At 37.3% G+C, this 24,172-nt stretch overlaps 1 protein-coding gene across 21 annotated transcripts in view; it reads left to right on the top strand.

Annotated features, from left to right (window-relative positions):
* The window catches only part of MPDZ (multiple PDZ domain crumbs cell polarity complex component), a 95,102-nt gene that overhangs the window by 38,602 nt on the left and 32,328 nt on the right, over positions 1-24,172 (top strand). For 13 of the 21 annotated variants that reach the window (XM_064735095.1, XM_064735078.1, XM_064735082.1 and 10 more), the window contains 9 exons: positions 2,045-2,254; positions 4,655-4,771; positions 7,275-7,433; positions 10,184-10,471; positions 11,386-11,509; positions 15,109-15,307; positions 18,189-18,230; positions 22,778-22,882; positions 23,665-23,757. In XM_064735095.1, coding sequence (XP_064591165.1) covers positions 2,045-2,254; positions 4,655-4,771; positions 7,275-7,433; positions 10,184-10,471; positions 11,386-11,509; positions 15,109-15,307; positions 18,189-18,230; positions 22,778-22,882; positions 23,665-23,757 — 1,337 coding nt within the window. The remainder of the gene's footprint in view (positions 1-2,044; positions 2,255-4,654; positions 4,772-7,274; positions 7,434-10,183; positions 10,472-11,385; positions 11,510-15,108; positions 15,308-18,188; positions 18,231-22,777; positions 22,883-23,664; positions 23,758-24,172) is intronic. The other 8 variants (XM_064735096.1, XM_064735094.1, XM_064735092.1 and 5 more) reach the window with 2 other exon arrangements.

The raw sequence follows: 24,172 nt of genomic DNA, 5'->3' as shown, positions 1-24,172 counted from the left end.
TGGAGATAACTTCCAGGGGGAAATTATGGCCCCAGGGCACTCTTTACAATTAAGCTGTGGCTTAGATTTTGCATTTGCACACTGATAAAGTGAAGAGCAGTGTAGTGTAATAATGTGAAGGATAAAGGCATAGTAAAGTGTCTTTATGAATGCTGAGCACTGACTAATCTTTAAAGTGTTGCTCATGATGCTCTGCAGTGAGACATCACAGATTAGCCTGAGTGTTTAAGTCCATGTCAGCACGCAGTAGAAGTATTTTTGCTTCAGCCTCTTCTGAACATTAACACAAATGGTGGGTGTATATGTGGTTAGTGACTGAATTTTGTTTATGGATAATGAATAATAGTACCAAAGGCTTGTGGGAAGTGCCTTAAGTTGGTTAATGTATTTTTCAAATATAAGGTGGTATAACTTATATTTTTCAAATAGAAGTTAGTCTTCCAGCTTTACTCAACTTTCTGACACTTAGGTTTTTTTTCATGTTGTAATATTTGGGTACTGTCATATGTTCTCTCTTTTTATGTGCATTAAAAATTCCACTTTGTCACCAAAGTTTTGCTTTCTTATAAGACTGTGAACAGTAAATTTACAGGGAGATTTACATTTCAATTTTTCTGTTTCCATCAAATTCTCAATTGATTTTCAGTGAAGGGTGAACTAAATTTCAGGAGAATTATGCTCATACTAATGCATTCCTTATGTTTTGTGCAATGGCAGGCCTGTAGGAAGGTCTGCATAATTTCTAACCCTAAAGAGGACTGTGACATAGACCACAGAGGCTTGTTTCTTTTTTTTTCCCAAATATGTGTCATGCAGTGCCATCTAAAGTGACAGTGTAAGTATTTGCTGTTAAAATAGTAAGGAAGATGTCAATGCTCAGCAGCACTGCTAGTTATATTTTGACTTGGGAAGTGTTTTATTGCTCCATGGCATTTTTTTTTTACTGTCATCAAGTGCTAAGTCTTCTCGATTTCCTTCCTTCTTTCCTTCACTCCCTCCCTCCCTCTGCTCCCTCCCTCCGCTCCCTCCATCAACACTTCTCTCTCACACCAGCTTTCAGCAGTCTCTGTATTCCTGTGGCATTTTCATGTTGCTTTGATGGTGTCTGTCCTTTCAGATGTACATCTTGACATGAAAACTTGTTACAGCTGTATGCTGGTTTGTAGATGTTTGCTTTTCTCTACTTTTACTTTTAGTAAAACTGTTACAGGGTTGCATTTTTTGGGGTTTTTTTTCTGTTCATGCTCTTAAGTGAACTGCATGTTGGAAGTATTAACATGATGTTCTTTGTGAATGTAGTTCTGTAAGAATTGCAGCAATTTTTTGCATGTGTGATAATTGTTATAGAAGAATTATATATTCCTGTTAATATTATTTGATGCTGGTTTTTTTTTAATAAAATTCAGTATATTGGAGGATGGTCACTTAAAAAGAGTTTTCTTTCTTAAAAGCAAACATCACTTTGATTTGTCTTGTTGATTAGTCTTATATCGGTATGTTCTTCTCTCATGTAAGCATTTAATTAGGCATGCACAAGACCTTGCCTCTTGAAAATGCTTTCTCATTTTAGCAATATCATAAAGTATAAGTCAGTTATTGAAAATAAGTAATTCATTCCACTGGAGTGCATCTGTTACATTTGCCCCCCCCCCCCATGTACATTCCCCACCTGCGTCCTCTGAGTGCAAGGGAGGATGAAATTTGCAACACTGTTGTTACAGTAGGAAGTCTATGAGTATGAGTTTCTGATGTGCATGGATGACACTGTGCACATATAGTAGTATTTTATATTGGAGATATATGATGGAACATCACCTAGACAGGAGTAATAATTTTCACATTTAAGAATTGAAATTAATGGAGGTCTAAGTGTATGGACAGTACAGACAGGATGGTTTGCTCCTACTGAAGGTTCATCTAAAGGAGAACAACACTTCTTAATAACACAACTCTAGTCAATAAAAGGTCATGAATAAAAATTGTCCTCTCAAGATATAAAAGAGTAAAAACAGTTAAATATTTTTGTTCCCTTTTATTTAATTAGGATCCTGTTGATCCAGCAAACACTGTAATTGTAATTCGCTCATTAGTTCCCGGGGGTGTGGCTGAGCAAGATGGCAGACTTCTTCCTGGAGATCGGCTTATGTTTGTCAACGATATCAACTTGGAAAATGGCAGCCTGGAGGAAGCGGTGCAAGCGCTGAAAGGAGCCCCAACAGGAACAGTTAAAATAGGAGTTGCCAAACCATTGCCTGTAAGGATTTGGGAATTCAGTGTGTATTTTTCATATAATTGAAGCTGGTACATGCTGATCCTGACCTCTCCATACATTTTGTGTGTTTTGAGGTACAGTTGGGTGGCCCAACTATTATCTCACATGTAGGAGTTGCCTGGGTAGTATATTGCTGGTGTAGTGATTGCAGGATCTGTCTTGCAGATGAAAAAACACAAAGCACCTTGCAAACAGCAGAATCTTTCAGGGCTGAAAGTTGCCATAATATTGCACACTTTACATAGTGATCTGAATGTGTGAGATGGTGACATAAAGTTGGTTTTGATTTGTGTGGAATTTACCGATTCCTTTGCTTTGCAAGGTATAGTATTATTACAGCTGCTATTCTGCTTGGGGAGGTTGTTTCATTTATTCTGGGTGTTGTGTGAGAGAAACAAGAAAACATTCAAGAGGTTCAATAACAAATTTCTACTTGTAAGCTTAAGAACATTAAGGTAGAATAATACTTGGCAAATTTTAAAATATAGGTATTTTAGTTAGAAATGCAACAGCATAAAAGCAAAAAAAATAACAGTTCAGAAAATGTATAAGGGAAAAGAGAGAAAAAGAAGGGATAAGGGTAGAAAGGTATATAGTCACTACCCATGGATCCAGTGACATGACTTGATTGTTGCAATTTCAGTACCCCTTCAAAGTGCTGGTCACAGTCTTGATCCACTGGGGATGGGGGAAACCCATGAAACACAAAGTTCAATTAGTTAATCCACACTCAGGCTAGGTGAGAATGCCCAACTACCTCCCGTGAGGTGGCGAGTTTTACACTGTCTTATGTAACACCATAGATCACAGGGCATTTCTCTGATGGTTTAGGGCACCTAAGATGTTACAGCTTCCTCTCAGGTTAGCATGATGGAGCCAATTATAGCCCATGAGAAGGCATGAACACCTTCAGGCTTCATGTGAGTGTCCTGGTAGGTCTCTAGAGGGGAGTTTTCACACCTGAGCCACTTGTGTATGGACATGGACATGATAAAAAGCCCTATGGCACCTTGCAGGATTTGATTTTTACCAGCCTCTTCCCTTATCTGGCTCAAAACCCAGCTTGTAACCTTGGGTAGTGGGTGTGCACCCCCTCTGTAGCTGGGTGGTTACTTTGTGCTTGGTCAGCAAAGTGCCTGCTCCTTCGGCAAATGTTTGTTGCATTTACCATTAACATTCCAGCCCCTCACAAGTATCTATGCAATCTTTGAATTTAAACAGCACACTTTGTTTATGTTATATTGTGTCGTCTTCAGTTTGTATACATCTAACTTGTTATTTCAGGTTTGGTTTTATAAGGTAGTCTGTTAGTCTAGTTAAGGTAGTTAAAGATTACCCATGGTCACTGAGATAGTATAGCAGTAAGAATGCTAGTGAACGAGCATCCCTGGTGGGTTAAGTTCAAATCAGGAGAATGGCATTAGTTCATACATACAAGGAAGATACCTTTCTCTATATTAGTAAGTGCAAGTACAGTTTAAGGGGTTCATTTTTGTTTTTCATAAATTTATAATCTTGTAACCCTTATGGATGTAGATACCAAATTTTCATTCTTAGTGGATCTTTGTGGACATAGTGGGAGGGAATGTCTGTTGTTTAAGTTCCCAGAAACCTTGCTTTTTGTAGTAAGAGAATACATTTTAACTTGCTCTGCTAAATTAACTTTTTGAAATTGGAGACTCCATATTAATTGCAATTGAAATTTCATACTCTAGAAGATGCCACTCTAAAAGAGAAAATGCATGGGGGTTTTGTTTCCCTAAAGTTGTAAATATACAGCATTTGCACTTCAATATTTCATGTATTAAGTTTGCCAAGTGATTAAATGTTGCAAATAATCCCTGCTTCTTTTGCAGTACTGGACAAATGCACCTACTATCAAGTTATGTTGGAAAAAGGTCTTGGTTTGTAGTCAGAGTTACATTTTGTCCTCTAGAGGCTGACAGATGCAATTGTGAAACACAGAGAGTAGATGAAGTCTTCCTGCCTGCAAGCAAGATTACTCTGTGGCTAGCAAGATTATAAAGACCTTTGCTGTTAGGCTCTTTCTCTGTTGGCAGCTGTGATGGCAGTTTTAGTATATCTTTATTAGGACCAGAAACTGAAAATGAGCCTAGACTTAAGCTGTGGGCTCTGTGATATACCTGGACAGACCTTTTTCATTATTTGGGGTTTTAGAATGAGGTGTGAAGCTGAATCAATTCAGGTAAATTTGAAAAAAAAAAAAAACCTGAATACTGTGACTGTGTTTAAAATGATCTCTTTGCTGCATTTGGAATCCATTTGCCTTTCTAAACAGCCCCCTGCCCCTCTCGCAGAATGCACACTGCACCTGCTGTGTCCAGGCCACTCATCCGACTCAGAGCTTTGTTCTTTCTGCAGCTTTCACCTGAGGAGGGCTATGTCTCTGCTAAGGAAGATTGCTTTTTCTACACTGCCCAGTCACTTGAGGAAGAGGGGCCAGCTGATGCAGCCCTCTTCCATGCTGAGCTGGCTCTGGTTAGTGGCCCAACTTACCACAGATTTCTTCAATCTTTGCATTTTGTAGTGAAAGGAGTTGCCTTGTCACTGTCCATGCTTATTTTTTAGTGTTCACTGTCTCCACATTACTCATCCACCGTAGGTGGGATGGATTCTGACTTTGTAGAAACTGGTGTCTAGAGACTTCGTCTTTTTGCATGAGCTGTGAATCTGGCCTCTGATATGTTCAATGCTAGGGAAAAAAATAGTATTTTGCTGATGTTTTCAAAAGTGCATGGCTATCCACTTGTCCTTGCATGCATTGAGCAGCCCTTTGGAAATCTCATCTTTTCAGATGTGCACCTTTTCCTGTGCTTATTTTTCCATGTATCGTAATACATCACTTTTCTACTGTGGAAGGTTTTTGATATTCCCTTTTTGCATGTAATCCAGCCTTACAAGGAATACTCTGTCTTCAAAAGCTGCAAATACTTCCCCTTAGTAATATTCTTCGGCCTTCAACATCAATCAGTGATTATGAGATTTACAAGGTCAAAAGGTCTTCACTTGTACGAACAATGCGGCTTACCTGAGCATTCAGTGCCTTACATAGCCCAGAAGTTGCCAATAAGATCTCAGATTAAAAAGACACAGGACCTAGGGCACAGCAAAAAATCCCCCAACCTCTCCTCCCACAAAATAAAATGAAAAAAACAATGAAGCAACAACCCAGAATACACATGTATATGTATGTATTCTAAGTGTGTATTCTCATGGTTGTTTGTTCTGGGTCTGATATTGAAATTATTAGGCCCTCATTTTCTGGGGACCTGAGCAGGGAAGCAGCTTCTAAACATGAGAACTTAGTTCATTAGAGAAAAAGTCAAAATTGAACAAAAATCTGAAATACATCCTGCCAAGGAAAAAATCTCTGCATTACTGCTTCCAGCAGGTTTGCTGTTTTTTCACATTTGTGTATGGCAGCTGATTAACAGCTTGCTTTTAAAGAAGACTTCTGTTTTTAATTCTTCAGTTTGTTACCTTTAGCAGTTAGGTAACCGTATTTTTCTTGCTCCATTAATTTAGAAGAAGCACGAATTTTGTATTCTAAATAACCTTTAATTGAATATGTGTTGAAATGATCAAATTAAAACTGTCTAAAATATTTGACTTCAACCTGTGCTTCCAACAAAAAAAAACTTGTGAAAAAAGCAATGAAAATACATGACATAATAAAATTGTCAGTCAAGTTTGTCAGTTGTCTTAATTAAATGTGCAAAATGGGAAACTAAATGTGCAGTCGCCCAGCTGAAGATATGTTTTGAGAGTGCACATATGAGATACTGTTTTTCATAGACAGATCAGTACTCAGATTTTACAGATATGTTCTGAATTTTCACAGAATTTTTTAGGACATAGCTTTGGTAAAATGAATATGCTTTTTCAAGAAGATGAGCTGGGAGTAAGTTGCAGCAAAGAAGCAGTTTGGATTAGCAGTTAAGTCTGTAGGCTTGAAATAATAAAAAAAAAAAAATCTTTTTTACCCTGAAAAGGAATCAGTGTGTTGAATTACTGCAGATTGTTGCTACTGCTATAATGGATTCATAATATGGTTAACCACAGGGGCTGAAAAACAAGTTAGATCCCATCTCAGGTGCACTCATCTGCTTCATACAAGTTTATCATACGAGCATGGCTTTTAATCCAGTGATCATTTTGTTGGCCTACAATATGTTCTTGAGCTCTGCCAGGGAGATGAAATAATAATCAAAGTGTACTGTACAAAGCACCATAAATTAGGGGTTTTAGAGTTTAATTTTATTCTTGTATTTAAAAGAATATGAGTATTTGAAAAAAATATGTTTCATTTTTTAAAAAAGACAAAAATACTACCCATGTCAATGTCTGAAACTTCTAAAAATTTTCTCATGTAAGCATAATAGAAATATACAAATCCTTATTGTAATTTTGTTGTCAAAAGCAAAATAATTTAAAATCTGTTAAAAAAAATCACATAAAGATTTTTTCATATAAATGCACTTTAAAGCTCTGTAGTTTTCAAAATTGTTTTTAAGAGAGTTTTAAAATAACTGATCCTAAGAAGTTGAGTGAAGAGAACATTCCTGGCATGTGTTACCAAGTGAAGTTTACTATCTTTTCCATGCTGAAAAAAATTAAAAAGAAAAACGAAAAAGAGCTGTAAACAAATCAAAATATAGACACCAAAAAGTACAGTGGAATTCTCCCAACACTTTGTACTTCCATTAAGGGCATGAGCGTGCCTCAGCCCCGCAACTTATTCTGGTTCAGACTCTTGCATTACTTCAGATATTCTTTGCAACCTTTGAAGAAGTAGTAACACAGATTTACTGGAAGCAGAAAATTTTTCTACTGCACTGTGCAAATGTAATTTCAATCTAAAACATGGAATGAAACAGAAAAAGAAGAAAAGTATCAGTATGTAGTGGCTGGTGTGCATGTGTTTGAGGCTTATGTGGTGTGATGGCAACAGCCTGGCTGATTGAATTGCTTTTGTTATTAGGTGGACTCTGGCGAGGCAGATCTAGCGGATGAGTCCACCTTAGAATCACAGTATTCTCTGGAGAGAGACGTCTTCCAGGACTCAGTGACAGCTCTGCACGACAGTGCCTGTAGCGGTGAGGTGAACGACAGCTTCTCTCTTCCATTATCAACTCCCAAGGTAAAATTGAGGATGGTTTTATTGATGGCAAACTTTGATTTTAAGTGTGAGCAGGATGTATGATCAGATAGAAACGTTTTGTGTCATCCTGGTTCAAAATGCTCTATTTGCTAGCAGGGAAAAATTTGTTTTAAAGTAGTGCTGATATCTTGCAGATGTCTTTGTTGAAGAGAGAGGCACATAGTAGGCACAAAGCTTGGATTTTTGCTAGATAAAGCATGATTTAGCCAGAGTATGGTGAACTGTTTGTAGTATTAAAGGTGTGGTGAGCAGTCTGCTAGAAAATAATAGTTGTCATTCAAAGTATAGTAAAGAGTGGTAACACAAAATTACTCTGTTGCTCTGTATTTTAGTATGAAAAGCAAGAGTAAATTTTCATCCTTATTTTTACTTTTATCCTTCATAATTTGTTTGTTTCTGTGGTTTTGAATGAAATTTTCATAGTGATGCTGTCATGAAAAGCAAATCTGTGTATGTCCAAACTCTGTTAATAGTTTTTATGTAAAGCAATAAATGAAGATTTATTTCAGAGTAATAAGAAGATAATAGCTTTTTTGGTTCTTAGTCACATACCCATAATGACCTGATTGCGTTATCTTTCTTTCCATAGTTTTTCATGGTTTTTTTAATATTTAGGTTTTAATATCACTAACCTAGAGCTTTCCAATTCCATTCTCCTAGCAGTCTTCATTGAAAACCACTGGGTTTGCAGTCTGTGGTCTTGAATAGAATAGCTGCTGCTTTTTCTGCCACACCTGAGCTGCAGTAACTCCCATTAACCTTTCTGGAATATGTTTAGCTCTTATGAGATGCTGGTTAGAAAGCAAGATTAATCTTCTAATGGTTTCTCCTAATCCACAGAAGAGCACATTTTCTGCTGTGCCAGTGGGACAGCTTGCATTGTTTAACTCCGTAATTGTTACTTAAATGGATTATGCATTTTACATGCTTAGGAGCATTTTGTGAGATAGAGACTGGATTTACATTAGATATCACATTGAGGCTCTAGAAAGACTTTAGTTATTTTATTGACTTAAAAATAGCTTTGCTTTACATACTCTATTAAAATACCATGGTCCTGACTTTACAGTGTCCATCTCTGTAGACTAGTATGAAGTGAGTACTAAGTTCTCATCAAGCAGCCTATTCATGATTCAAAACACAAACATAGTGGGAAGATCTGTCTGATGAAGACTGTTGAAACATGGAAAATGCAGTAAAAATTAAAACAGCACTGTTTGATGCTGTGAGGAATGCAAAGATATTTCAGTTATTTCTGGCTACAGGGCAGTTGGCAGATTCGGCCAGGTCACTTTGGTGTCGCATTTAAAATAGGTGTTGAAAAACCTATTTTAAATAATGCAGGTGCTCTAGTGAGGCCACATGTTACTATAGTTACGAATTCCTGGAATTGTGTTTGTCCTAAAAAATTGTATCATTTGTCCTAAAAAATTGTATCATCAAATAAATGTTGAGTATGATTTGATGCTTGTTTTCACTGAATTGGAAATGGATATGAAACAAGCTTAAGATGTCCCACCTGCATTTGAAACCTTGTAAAATAATTTAAATAGATTGTAGTATTGTGTTCTGTTCTCAAAAAGGTAGGAAATTATGTCATTGATTGTATCATGCAGATTAGTTGTATTTAGGCTCTACTCAATTATCTTCTCAGCTATTACTTAAACCACTTATTTACTGGTAAGCCTTTTTTGATTCTTGTCTGGGGGCAGAACAAGCCTGTATGTACTTCATGAAAGTTGACAAAAATGAATTCTAGGACTCTTGAGACAAAATGTTGCAAAATATCCCCAAGCACATCTCCCCAGCTTTTTGGAGAAGCAATAGAAGAATTAATAGGACTGGTGGATTACAAGACAGATAGAGGCAGTTGATTTTGAGCTCTCTTATTGCATTTCAGAAAAAAATCTCAAATATTGATATAGAGCCTCTAAGTCTAATTTCTGAGTCCTTGATATATCTTTTTAAAATCTAATGGCCTAACTATTTTTAAAATAACTTACTTTAAAAGGTCAGATAGAGAATATTTTAAGTTTTGGTTCTTTTTTTTTTTTTCCAGAATGTTGTGATTGTTGGAATCCCTTGAAACATTTCAAAGTCATGGCCTCAGAATTTTGGAAGTCTAAACAAATGTGTAGGGAACTTAGTCCTAGTACTGCAGCCATAATTGGTAGATTTGCAATAATTATTAACTAGTCAGCTTCTACAATTGCATTATTGTATTTCATTGTTGTCACATTTAAAATCCCCCATATTCACGTTTTGCTGAGGTTTGACCCAGTTTTTACTTGTCACTCTCTAAAGGAAGAGAAGTCTGAAAGTTTCTGCTCAGTTAAATGGAAGATAACCGTACATTCTTATTGTCTGAGCTGCTTGAAATTCCTCTTTGCTTGCTAAGCGTGCTGAAAGTATTGCAGAATTCTTTCACCTAAGAAAAACAACTGTATGCTTGAATTTTAAAAAATTAATGGAGTTATTCAAGTCAGAGTTAGTAACTTGCACTGATTTCTGGTGTTGTAAAGCAAAAGAAATGGTCTAAGAAATCAAGTTCACTTTATAGTAGAATGAATGCCTGTAGGGAACTGCAGATAAGGTTGGTCTTGCTGATCTCACAGCAATATGTTTAAATTCTATGAGATTAATTTTTGTTTAAGGTTTTAGCATGAAATGTGGTTTTGAATTATACTACAAATGAATAGTGATTGTTCATTGTCTCCTGTGTTGAACAGTCTGTTGGAGAGGAATGCCCAAATGCTACAGGTGATTTCCATGTATCTGAGAAGAGTCTGTACAACATGAATCTGAATCAGAGACTGAGAGATGAAAAATCTGTAGTGGATAGTAGCCTGGAAGCTGCAAGTGATTTTACTAAAATAGATCTTCTGACTCTGGAGGTTTCAGATATCAACCAGAATGAAAGTGAAAATACAGCAACATGGGCAACATCTCAGACAGCATCAGAAGTTGTACTAAATACAAGCCTTGCTACTACTACACAGCTTGATCCCAATGAAAAAGTAAAGTCTTTTGCCTTTTTTTTTTTTTTTTTAACAATCATTTAAAAAACATTCAGAGAGGCTGTAATTAGACCAAAGAATTTCCTGCGGGAATTGTCACAAGCCAATAGCCATGTATATTTCTTTGATTATTAATTTCCTTTGAATATGTTAGCTCACGTCAAAACTTTAGGACATGGTCCTTTACAAAACAAGACAGAATTTATTTTACTGTCATCAAGACAGTATTTTCTCAGAGGCTGGCGGTACAGGGGTATATACAAGTCTTCTCAGACCTTGCATCATTGACACTGCTTGGCACCTCCTGGACAGGATGGGAGTTGTCTTAGCCCTTGTTAACCTTCGCAGGGACATGAGTGCACGTAGGAGGTGCACAGCTTGAATTGGGCCTAGGAAGGCAAGGAGGGGTGGTGTGAATATCTTGCATCATGCTGTTCTTGTAAACCTGTGCAGTTCAGCTCACAAACTGATCTGTGATAGTGCAGTGTGCGAACATAATTTTCCTTTATATGACAGTCACTGTGACATGTGTTTCTTATTTATTCCATTCAGTGATTTATTAAGAAATGCTTAAAAGAGCTGCAATTTCTTACAGGATTTGTTACTTTGTACTGGCAAAATGTTAGACATCTCTGGTAAATGAATGTGAAGCCCTTGAATTCATTATACTAATTTTGATACGTCTAAATTAAAAGCATGCTTTGTGATAGATATGGTACATTGCCTGAATGAAAACAGAATTTATAATATTTAATGAAAATATTGATCTTTGGTGAACTGACTTTTCTGTCTGTAAAAGGAATCTGACTTATTTATGTGCATGGGTTTTGTGTAAGGCAAAAGTAGTTGAGATCAGTGTGACCAATCTTTTTTATCTTGGTAAACTGAGCTGGTGTTATTTTCCCTTATGTTAGGATCAATTGCTTTTAACGGAAAAGAGATGCCCAGTATCTTTGGAGGGAAATTCCACACCCCAAAATTCAGTCAAAAACATGTATGAGAAGACTATCACTATTGCAAAAGGCAATTCAAGCCTAGGTAAGTTAGTGAACTTTTTTTGTAAACTCTTCAGGAATATGGCTATTGGTTTCTCTTGTACGTTCCATGTTTAATTAGTAAAAAATAAGTATTTTCCATTTAGTGGGAACAGGACATTCATTCTTTGCTGCTCTTTCCCTGTTTGACAGTGGTGGCACTGGATCCATTTGCTGTCATTGTGAACACAGAAGTGAAATGTGCAGTCTAGCTGACAATCTGTTCTCCCATAAAGGAGTTTAGTGTTTCCTAAATGTTTACAGAACAATTTTAATGCATCATTTTTCAATGTACTAATGTAGTGGAAAACCATGGTATAGCCAAGGAATGCTGTAGAGGAACACTGTGGTCAAAGAGCTAAAGATGAAGCTTTCAAATATTTGTAAACACAAAATGATCTTGCTTCCTGAGGATGGTCAGATGGGACTAAACAAGCTGCTTGCTTCCTTGCCTCAAGTTTGAATCCAAAGTGCCTCAATGTTTTTAAAAATCATGTCATTGATAAATTTAATAGGCAGTATTTTTGGCTTAATAATGTTATCCTTTCGTAGTGAAGTTCTAAGTTTTTTGATATCTGCAACTTCCTGAGCATACTGACTAGAAACTTATTTTGGAGAGCGCGCACACAACAGATGATAATGTTTTTCATTGTCCTATCCAACTCTCAGGTGTGGCCCTGGACAGTGTGAGGAGGAGAACAGGAATAGAACCCTCTGAGAGCCCATGCTTTGTGTTGAAAGGGAAGGCTTTGTGTTGAAAGGAAGTGATGTATGCCTCCTGTTAGTGGCTTGTTTGTTTATTTGGTTTCATTTAGGTTCCTAGTATTGCTTCTTCCAGCCAACTGCATAATCTTGAAGACTCTTTGGGATTGGTAGGGCAGGACTTTGTGTAGGTGCTGGCTAATAACTCTGCAGACGTTTAAAATGGGCTGTCCACAGAATTGGATGTTTATAAACAATCCCAAGTCAGGACTTCCTTGCTGTGCAGAGGTGGGTGTCAGTTTTTTACAGCTGTGATGCTGTCTTTCGGTGGGCATCTTGACCTGGAATAAACTGCTTCCTGATGGCTGGATGCTCAGTCTGCCACATACCACCTTCATGAAACAGCCATCCTTCAAAATGGATCTGGTTTAAAATCAGGATCTGAAAAATAAAAAGATGTAGGAAAGGGTGATGTGGGTGTAAGGTTCATCTTTTGTTGGTGTAAGAGGCTTGGTTAACTACTACTACCTACACTTCATACAGCCTCATTGCCAGGCAGTATGAAGTGTAGGTCACAATGCATTTCAAAGCAACCAGATTTTGTAAAAAAATGTTTTCTTTGCAATAAACTCTTCATTCAGTGGAGTAGGTTTTCATTTATGAATGAATATTTTAAGTGCAGTGAACATCAAAGCAAATTTCATCTCAAGCTTGATACGGCATGAAAATACAAACTTCAGCAGGGTCCATATTGGCAGACATTTTATGCATAAAAAATAAGACTGGTCTTGATATGTACAAAATATGAGTGTGAATATTGCTTTCTTCTGGCTTTTGACTGAAGCCTTTTTCTTCTAGTCTGAGTGTGCTCTGGCCTGGGAAGCAGCTTCAGCACAATGACCAGTTTAAGCACATGGCTGCACTGCTTTTACCCTTGATTTTTGAAAAAGCAGCTAAGTCAAGAACTGTGAATGATGTTGCAAGCTGCAGCTGCATTGATTAAATAATTGAGGATTAGGAGCTGGCACTTCTTTTTTCCTTTCAAATAATGTCACCCGTATTTTGGAGCAGCTCTTTAATGCCAGCCGCTACTGGAGCTCTAACATTTTGACTGTGATTTTTTAAAAGATGAGAAGCACCCAAATGCAGAAGGGCTGAAATGCCATTGTCCTGAAAAAAGTTTGGCAACTTTATAGTGGAATTTGCATTTTTAATCTGAAACTGTAGGTTTCCAAAGTGTGACATCAGGCTTTCAGATCTGTAATGATGGTGTCAGCATAGAAAAAGGGAGGGGGTGTCTGTTGTATGTGTGATGTTTTCCTAAAGTGGTGTTACACTACCCTCAGTAATGTCTGTTACTATTTTAGCCAAACAGCAAGGTTAGGTTCAGAATTTCAAACAACATTTTGAAAAAATAAAAAGTGTTTATTAAGCATTATTAAGATAGTGGAAGTGCACTGAGTGGACTTCAGGGTTCCAGCCCTGCATTTCCCACTGCCTTAGTGAAGAACTGAGTTTTTCCTGAAACTGTTACTAGGGTCTGTTTCATGAGCACCAGCTGCCCTGAAGATAACAGTGACAACTCATGTGTGTAAGAACAGTCACACTGATGCATGAGGGCCATCATAAGTCAGTCCCTATACGTTCCCCATGGGAGAGGAGAGGCCAAGAGGATATCCGTCTTATTCCCATTACTGGAAAGAAAGTGAAGTTAAAGGGTATAAATATTCAGAAGCAGTATCCTTCTGTTTCAGGTAGAATATTGGGCTGTATCCATTAGCAATATGCAGACTTTCAAAGATGTCAGAATGCTCTTCTGGGTCTGAGCTAAGGCCCACCTAGGAGAGCAGGAAGACAACCAGCATCTCAGTGGGATCAGATTCATGCTTTCTGTTGAAAATAAGTGTGTATTTGTTTTCAGCTATTAATTACCTGTTTAATCATTCCACCTTTCCAAATAGAGTTGTCGTAAACTGTCGGATCTCAAGATCTCAGTCCTGAGATGCTGAGCCTCCGAGACCACCTTGGGGGGCTCGGGAGTCCTGGAATGTTGCCAGAAGTGTCTGGTAGCTGGACTTTAGTCCTACACAGGAGACGACAAGGATGAGGGCTTCACCGGGTGAATGGCGAAAAGATTAGCTAATTAGAGGGTGAGACACAGGGTTTAGGATTTATGTACAGGGGGGTTTAGAGGAGTAAGATGGAGGAATTGGGGTGTGTCCTGTCCTCCTTCTTCTTCCTCTTCTCCTCCATCTTCTTTGGCCACGGTTGCACCTTTGGATTGGTTATTACTGAGAGTGCACCGAGTTATAAGAATAGATGGTATTGGGGAAAAATGATAAATATTGTACACGTAACAATGGGTATAAAGATACGTGGCTGCCCGGGAGGGCAGACAGTGTGCTCATGGCTGACTGCTGAGCAGATCTCTGTTCGGCTGAAAGAACATCTTTTAGATAAACAATTAATAAACATAAAAACCGAAAGAAGAACTGAAGCCTCTTCTCGTCCTTCGATACGCGGGCTGCCCCAAGGCCACCCCGGGCCTTTCCAGGCCCCTCAAACAGCCGAGATAACCGGACAGTAAACAAAAGTAAATATGTATAAACTCAGTGAACCATTAGAAGAGTGGTGATTTTAAATGGTTTTTAAGCAATTTCATTATCTTTCTTATTTTTTGCTTAAATATTCCACTGTCTTAATTTTTCTTGTATTGAACTGAGTATGTGAACTGATAACAAGATAAAGTGACTGTGACAAGATATTGTGACTGTGATTTGTAGTTGCTGTCATTGGCAGGTTGGCTGGCTGACTTTTCCTTTCCCTGTGCCCCATTTCTTTATCTTGGCACCCAGAGCTGTGGCTCAAAGACATTAACTGTTTCATATGTTTTTACTATAGGGATGACAGTAAGTTCCAATAAAGATGGTTTGGGAATGATAGTTCGCAGTGTCATCCATGGAGGCTCAATAAGTCGCGATGGACGGATTGGTGTGGGGGACTGCATCCTGTCCATTAATGAAGAGTCAACCACTAACTTAACCAATGCACAAGCCCGCGCTATGCTGAGACGACATTCGCTCATTGGACCAGACATAAAGTAGGTAAAACTAGATGATGAGTTATGGTAGGAAAAAGCTGATAATCAGTTTGGTTTTTTTTTTATAATTTACACAAGTATTTTAAATGCAAATTTTGTTATTACACATCAATTTAAGTTGCAGCGTCAGATGGATATTTCACCTACAGATCACATTTCCATGGATTTCAAAGATGAGATCATTTAAGTGAGAGGCTTCAGATACTCTTAGAAATCACTGTCATGAGAATCATCATTATTACTGTCCTGCCTAGTTTTACAGAAAGAATGGGATTAGACAGAATTTTGCATTTATAGTATGACTCTTCTGAGGAAAGTTACAATTTTCTCAAGATGTTTGTGGTTCTTGAAGGTGAACTCTCCCAGCCATTGCACAAGTAATTTCATCTAGTTTTTTTCATGGCTTTTGGTTTTGGGTGCCAGACAGCAAGTGTGAAATATGATGTCAGTGCAGAACATTAATGCTTAAAACATTTCAGTACGTCTATGACAAACATTAGAATCACTGTTTTCTGTAGGCACTTGCAATTTTTTATTAGTACATATGAATGAGCTGTTGCTCTTGCGCATAACTGTCTGCTCTTGGTAGTAGTAGTTTCAAATTTCCAATAGTTAATATAAGTTTTGAGAATCCCTTTTGAGGAGAAAGTTTCTTTTCCTCAGGTTCACAAAATTACAAAATTTAAATTGCCATAAAGTACAATTCTTTCTAGTTGCTGTGGTTGTGGAATTAACTTTGCCTACAAGAAGCATCTGGAAATGAGGCTGTTCCTGAAGATGTGGGTGGAACTGTAGGCACACCAATGCTGAGTTTCCAGCTTCAAAACCTAGTGACTATTTTCTCTGTTTAGCATGTTGTAGGATTTATTGGGTCAGATATGGAAAGGGATTAATGGAGTTGTTGGTAATAGAAGCCTCTACTTATTGGTAAGGGTGTCCTTGAAAGAATCGGTCCAGTCCTAGTGTGGTTACGGGTGTAACTGAGGTTAGAACTGGGTTCAGAATGGACAGCAGGGCATTCCATACTTGCCCAGAAGTATTCTAGCTTGGAAGAGGTCTAGTGTTTTGGGAACAGGTGGGCAGAGTACCTTCACAATGGCTACTGGGGTTACTTGCCTGCCCCATAGCTGTTAAGATTATGGTTTAATGTAAGCCTGTTTAAATAAAGGAATATGCTCATAAAATGAATTACATTATTGTTAATGCTCTCAGGAATATAAGCGAGTCAGTGTAGATCAAGTCTGACATTGATTATTACTGTAGGGTTCCAAACGGTGACTCCCAGTTGTCATGATTGAAGTCAGTTGTATGTGCACATGCATGTGTGTGTGTATCCGCTTAGAGACACAAATGCTGCAGCACTATTCTTCTGTGAGGAGTCTTTTTTCATGCTATAGTTAGTAGTCATAGTACTACATAGTATGTTCACTATTTGTGCTTATGCTTTTATAACTGCTCTATTTTATGCTGTGTGACTACAAATTTTGTTTTGTAGTCTTATACTTTTGCAGTTATGTTAGAAAGTCTTATACTTTTGCAGTTATGTTATGTAAAATCTTGCCTAAGGTGTGGATATTCAGATTTTCCAGAGAAAAATGCATCCCATTTCTGAAAGATATTGCAAAAAAGGAGCAATTGCTATTCATATTCTTACTCAAGATTTTTGTCTTTTGTTTTGTATTGTTCTTTTTTGCATTCCTGTGACAAGTTTCAGAGGTTTTTCCCTTCACTTTAGAAAGTATTTTTTCTCCACTTTAGAAACAGAAAGACTAAATCCATTGGTAGCTTCTAAAGGAGTCTTGCAAGAAAAATGACAGTATTTTTGTGACTACATAGTTTTGCTGTAGTACTATTCAGCATAAAACTTTTGTTTAATTTTTAACTTGAAGGAGCAGTAGAGGATCCCAGAAAAATATTATGATACAAACATGAGGCTAGCACCCCAAGTCAGAAATTTGGAGATGAGGAGCTTCACGTTAAGATAGTTCTTTCTGTTTGCTGAGAAGGATACACACTCCTCCCCCATTCCCCTCCCATATTTGTCAATTTGGAGCTGATGTGGTGCATCACCTTGCAGCATTTTTGATTTAAGGGTCATAATTTTAAAGATTTAAGTTGAATCTCTTTGGTGTCTTCCTTGGAGAACAAGGGTATGCTAGCACTCAGACGTGACCATCTAGATATCATTCCTCTTAGTCCTTACTTCAAAATTTGCCCCTTGTAGATTGAGCATTTTTTGGGTAGTTGGGTGGCCCAAAAAAGTGATTAAGCAGAAGTGTTTTGCTCCCAAAGCTGTATTTCAAATAGTGTTTGCAGATAAAACGCAAAGCTGTTTTTACCGGCCATGTAAAGGCATTCTTTAATTCTGTTAAATGATATTTGATTTTGAATAGTTCAAGAACAAGCAGCCTGAGTTTCAGAGTTGCATATTTAATTTTTTTCTCCTCTGTGTGTAGAAAAGTGAATGTATTGCGTTTCACTTCTCACTCTACCTTGCCAGAAACTCTTGTATTTCTGTAATAAAGCCAGTGTTTTGTGCTCAGCAGCGGAGGTTTGTAGCATCTGTCAGATAATTATAAAGCTGAATTAGAATTCACCTGACTGAATGGGGGGGATGAATTCCTGATCAAGAAATGTGAGAGATTGCAATTCCATTTTCCATGCCTCGTAATAATCAGTGCTATAGACAATAATAAAGAGCAGATGTTTTCTGGGTTAGATTTAGATGAAGTGGAGGTGGAACAGGAGAAAAAAAAGAAAAGAAAAAAAAAACAGCTCACACTTCTACATACATAAGTATGCCTCTCGCATTCAGCATGAGACATTGATATTAATTAACACCATTGTAAAAAGATGCTGCATCGTATGCTTCACATTCTAGATCTTCTCCAGCACCTGCTGATGATCAGGCCCTGTGTTATGTGTGAGTATTGGCAATTCAGAAACTCATTATGGCTCTGTGTTGCAACTTGTCTGTAAAAATCATTCCATGCTTTTATGACATCAATAGTAATGTCAGGGATATATCCAGATATAGGTACATATTCTCTTTCATCTCATGTGTATTTGTGTGTGCATGCACATGTGGCTGCACATGTGGATGTGTATATATATTTTTTAATTAAGAAAGATACAACTGTGTGTGTATAATTGTATAATATATTTATATGTGGCCTTAAACTTGAAGATTGGAACATGCTTTCTAAGTCTGGAATTAAAATAACAGAAAAAAAATATTGCTAATATATTTAAATTTCATCTGTGACAGCCACCCAAGATGTGCTCAGAGCACGTGTGCATGTTGTGTGTATGTGTACATGGTTCACTTCTAGAATTGGCATGAGTACAATGTACTGATATCTGGATTAATCTCAGTGTCATATTTTCTGTGGCACTTACATTTTACTTCCTTCATATATGCAAAGGTTCAAATTGAACCTTAATTGTTAATTACAGTAATTTGTCCTAAGCATTTTCCATACTTTGTAATTTATTTGTTGGTGTTTCAAGGTTTTGTGTGGCTGTTCAGTCAAGCATGTGATAAATGTTCCTCTGTACTGCATGCAGTGTTGTGTTTACAAGATACTTTAATAAGTAAAACCATTGGTGTTTCCATTGTCACTGCTCTAGTTGCTAGTGCATATTTCTGGGGGTAGGAGAAGTGGTGATAGCTTTTAAGAAAGAAAACCAGAACACTTTTCTTTCAAGCTGTACAGCTACAAAAGAGAAGAAGATGGTTAAACCATGCATATACTTTTCTTTGAAATTGTTGAACTTTAATTTCTCTTGCAGCAAAGAAATATGACACAGAAGTGGAGTGTACATTTATTTATTTTGTTTTCTCTGCCTTCATATCTGTTTTCTGGCCTTTGTTTTTCTTACATTCTTCCCTGTAGCTGTATTAAGACTATTACCAGTCTGTTTTGCAGATGAACTGGTGCCTTGGTAGGGTTTTATTTCTGCTTTACAGCACAAAGTTCAACAGAATTGGCCAGAGGAGGCAAAAACACTTCTTGTTCTGTGCCCCTCATGATCCTAGCCACTGGCTGAGCTGTTCAGGATGATGCTGAATGTCTTCAGACCTCACTTTGACCTCCAAGTGAGCTCCAGCAGCAATCCAGCAAGTGATGGATTTGATAAATGTGAGGTGTCTGCCCATGAGCACTAAGCAGGGCAATACTCTTTCATTTCAATAATAACATGCAGAACAGAGAGAGTAGGAGGACAGTCATGTCAGTAATACAGGTAATAAGAGCAGTTAGGGAAACCTCTGCTGTTAACTGGACTTTAGAAATCATTAGCGAGATACAAAGATGAACTCCAAACAGAATATAACTCCTCATGTATTTGATCCATGTAATTTGTTTTTCTTTTTTGTATGTTATTTTTTTTGCAAAATGCAAGTGTTCTGGTTTATGTTTGTAAAACAACTGAAGTGTTACAGAGACCTAGGTAGGAATGAACATGTAGATAAGAATGAGCTGTTAAAAACATACTGAATGTTCATTTGAGTGCTTTATACTAGGCTATTAGGCTGTAGTTAAGCACTAGAATATAATTAATGTGTTTTTTCCAAAGAACTAAAATGTAACAGGTGCCAGTGAGATTATCTAAATTTTATTCCATCTGTGGAAATCAATTAGGATAATTCAGATGTTCAGTTTTAGATCCATTTTTAAAAAATGGTAGAACAACCCTATTTTCTTTATAATTCCAGTGCTGTACACAGAAAAGGAAGCTAAGGCAGCTTTACAGAGATGTGTCTAAGTAGCATTTAAAACTCTTGGAGAGCATCCTTTGAGTTGTACCTTTTTAATGATTCAGCACAATGGCAGTTATTTAATCGTATAACAAAACACAGTAGGGTATTAAGTTGGAATGCATATGGTTTGCCTCCCCCTTGAGATCAGCTGAACCCAAGTACTCATGCATAGGGTAAGGACTACTGCTGTCATTGGACCTTGGCAGTCTGCATAATTGCTTGCCTTGTGCTCCTTGCAGAAAAGGACTAGACAAGAGTTGATATATAATGGCCACTGTACTATCAGAGATCTCACTCTGCTATATATATTCAGGCTGAATCTGGGATAACCTATTTCCTTGGTAGGACTGTCCCATTCTCCTTTTCATACTTATGGCTTCCTGCTTCAGTTTAGCACAAAGGAGATTGTCCAGGTGTTCTAGCCAGAAGTTCTGGTTTCTTTACTGTATCTTTCTGTAGCTACATTATTTCCTACTTATTTTTATAAGTGATGAATATAACTGAACAAATGTTACATTTTCTTACATTGAAATGTATCTTAGAGGTCTTAGAGTTTTTGTAGAGGCAAGGTATTCTTGTGGACCCGTTGGGTGAAGCTGCTGCATCTGACCCATGAGAGTTTTGTAAGCGTAATACTAGTAGTTTGCTGTAGCTCAGTGCACTTGGAGTTGGAGATGGCTGAGAAATATTAGTCATTATTCTCCAAAATTCTTTTCTCTCTTACTTCTTCCTGTTTTACTGCTGGGTCTTCGCAGAATAGATGCTGCATGTCTTTAGCATTTTGCAGTGCTAGAATGCCCTCAGGAAAGCCAGTAGTGCTTAAAGTTTGTTTCAAAGTGTATGTTAATTTCTCAGCACTCCAAAATGAAAATATGTTGTGTCAGGTGGAGTAAGACTTACTTACATGTTTGAAAAAAGGCCAATGCAGAACAGGGAGATTTATATGGATTATATGGTTTTAGAAATTTCCATTAAAAGAACTAGGAAGTTCCTTCTGTTCAGCACCCTAGACACTTCTTTTCACTTTTCTAGATACGGTAAGTGTGAGAGAAGGTAGGGAACATGCTTGGACACATACACAGATGGACAAATTAAGGTGACCCTTATAATAGTTTTTGGTAGTGTTTTAGACTGACGGCATTAGTCAGATAAAATTTTATTTGCATTTGTTCTGAAGCTTGATGTATTCAGCAGAAAACTACTGACATGGGGGAATCAGTGGTAATCAGGGTGTGACAAAGATGGCATCACTCAGGAATGATGGACAAGAGACAGCTCCATATGAAAGCCTCAGACTTGAAAGGATCTCTTCCCAGCAGCTTACATATCCTCGTGAAGTGGCCAAGGCCTTTTATTTTTGATTTAGCCCTGTCTCTTCTATGGGGAAATATGTGTGATGGTGTTCACAGGGGTTCTTGGATGAGGGAAGAGATGAGGATCTGACTTGGTGTTTCAGAAGGCTTGATTTATTATTTTATTATATATATTACATTAAAACTATACTAAAAGAAAAGAAAAAAGGATTTAATCAGAAGGTTAGCTAAGAATAGGAAGGAATAGGAAGGAATGATAACAAAAGTTTGTGGCTCAACTCTCTGTCCGAGCCAGCTGGGCTGTGATTGGCCATTAATTACAAGCATCCAGCATGAGTCAATCAAAGATCCACCTATTGCATTCCACAGCAGCAAATAATCAATGTTTACATTTTGTTCCTGAGGCCTCTAAACTTCTCAGGAGGAAAAATCCTAAGGAAAGGATTTTTCATAAAAGATGTCTGCGACAATTATGTTATTTTTTTCTTTGAACAATGTGATGTATAGCAAAACAGACATTTTTCCTGCCATTTTTCCATCAGCCTTACTTCTTGATAGACTTTAGTATGATAGCTAAGCTGTAGTTTTTTAGAACTCAAAGCATCATTAAAGGAGGGCTACCTAAGTAGCGGTGCTTATATTGTGCAAGGTACTGTGGTATCCTTTTGCCTGCCAGATGGAAGCTTTTCAAGAAATATTCTCCATGTCTTAATCTTTTTTCCCCTCTTTGTTTCACTGTCCTCAGTTTATTGGACTGTTTCTGTCATTCAAACATCAAGTGGAGTCTGTACACCATTTTTCTGATGAAGCACAACTGTCTGACTATTCTAAACTGGTTAGAAGTGCATGAAGATCTGAGGGAAGGAGTTGAGCAGGGAGTTGGTCCCTGTGGCATAGGTGGTGTGCTGTAACACATTTTTATGTCCAAACCTATGAAGCATTCTTCACCAAAAGCATAGAAATCTAAAATAAATACAAAACCACCCATAAAAGCACAAAACCTCCTACAGGCCAACTTTCAGAAACATTTTCAGCAGTCATTAAGGGTGATAATTGTGCCTCAAACCTCACAGATCCTTCAATGTTTCTCTTTGCATGGGGAATCTATGTTTTGAATAAAGCTGGATTGTCTCTTGTTACTGTCACTGTTCAAGCACCATTTACTTTAATTAGAAAAAATTATGTGCTGTTCAGCTACATAATTTGACTATAGATGTATACTTGTTGAAAGTTGCAAAGGATTTGTGTGAGTGCTTATTCCCTGCATACCAGCACTGTTGCTTTGAAGTCAGACAAACTAGTCTTGAGTGGCTTCCTCATATCCATAACTCACACCCACTCAAGGGAGGACTGGCGTTCCCTATGGTAGTTTAATCATGTCCCATTTTATTGCAGTATTACATATGTGCCAGCAGAAAATTTAGACGAGTACAGGGTCAGTCTGGGACAACAGACAGAGGGAACAGTGCCACTTGAACTTTTTCCTTCACATATTGTCAGGTGAGTCGAAAGGCATGCAGCTTTCTCCCAAATAGCTCGCTTTCCATACACCTTGCACATTTTGGAAGTATAAACTTTATTTTAGAAGGGGTGAAAGATGGATTATTTTCTTCAGACCGGCAGCAAAAACAGTAAAAAGCTATTAAAAATAGAGTTTTTTGTTTTGACTAGCAAATTGTTAAGTATTTTTACAAGTCTGTTTGATCTGTCCAAAAAGGAGATTGAGTTCTTTCTTATCCTAGATTTCTCTTAAATACTATGCAATCAGATTTATGGATTGCCACAAATACTGAAGTGCTTCCAACGTAAGACTTTGGTATCAATGGTTATTCCGGAACATAACTGGAAAGAATAAGTTGTGTCATTCTTTTCCTTCAGTTTCAAAAATTCATTGCAGTTACTGTCCAAACTTTCAAAGAGATTAATAATTGGATTTTCGCAATTTATCTCCAAAAGCAGTAAATTTAGTTGAATGCTGCTGTTGTAATTTCTTCCATTTTGAAAACAGTAAATTCCCTTTAGCTTTGTTTTGGTTGTAGTTCCAAATTGCACTTCGTTGTTTTGTGTTGTGGATAGAAACTTCATTGCAGATAAGAAGTGGATAGGGAATCCCTGAACACCGTATGTATTCTAAAAGACATCAGAAAAAGAAGTTCCTTACCTGAATCCAATGTACAAATTCTGAAACTGTCAGGGTTACTCAATATATGAAATTTTTCAGAAAAATCTAGTGATTATGTGGATTGTTTAGAAATCAATTGCATGATTGTGTTTGTCATCAGGGAACTTCCAGAGCTTCCAGAACGTGAAGAGGGGGAGGGAGAAGAAAGTGAACTTCAAAATGCAGCTTTAAGTAACTGGAACCAGCCCAGAAAGTAAGTGCAGATTTTGCACATTATAAAATGTTATCTGAAATTCAAAAATTCCAAAACATATTTTGAGAAAAGTAAAAAACAACGGAACTGCTGCACTTATGTATGTTGTGCATTGCTGGAGTAATTAATGATTGACTTTTACTGCCATTGGGCTAAATCCCTGCAGTCTATAAGTGTCTTGATTGTCATAGTAATTTATCTCTACTTATTCCAAGCTGACTTGCAGGGATCAAGTCAAAAAAGAAGAAGAGAAAGATTCAAAGTTTCTATTAGAACTCAAAACATGCTGACTAATACTAGACTCAGTTACAGAATTTCTGATCAACTAGTAGATAACTTCCACTGAAAGACAAAACTTTGCAAGGAAGAGTTATTTTCAAATAATTTTTCAAAAGAATTTTTCACAATAATTGTG

Source organism: Zonotrichia leucophrys, chromosome Z (assembly GCF_028769735.1).
Source record: "Zonotrichia leucophrys gambelii isolate GWCS_2022_RI chromosome Z, RI_Zleu_2.0, whole genome shotgun sequence".
In the NCBI taxonomy this organism is placed as follows: Eukaryota; Metazoa; Chordata; class Aves; order Passeriformes; family Passerellidae; genus Zonotrichia; species Zonotrichia leucophrys.
This window is presented reverse-complemented; position numbering and strand designations above follow the sequence as displayed.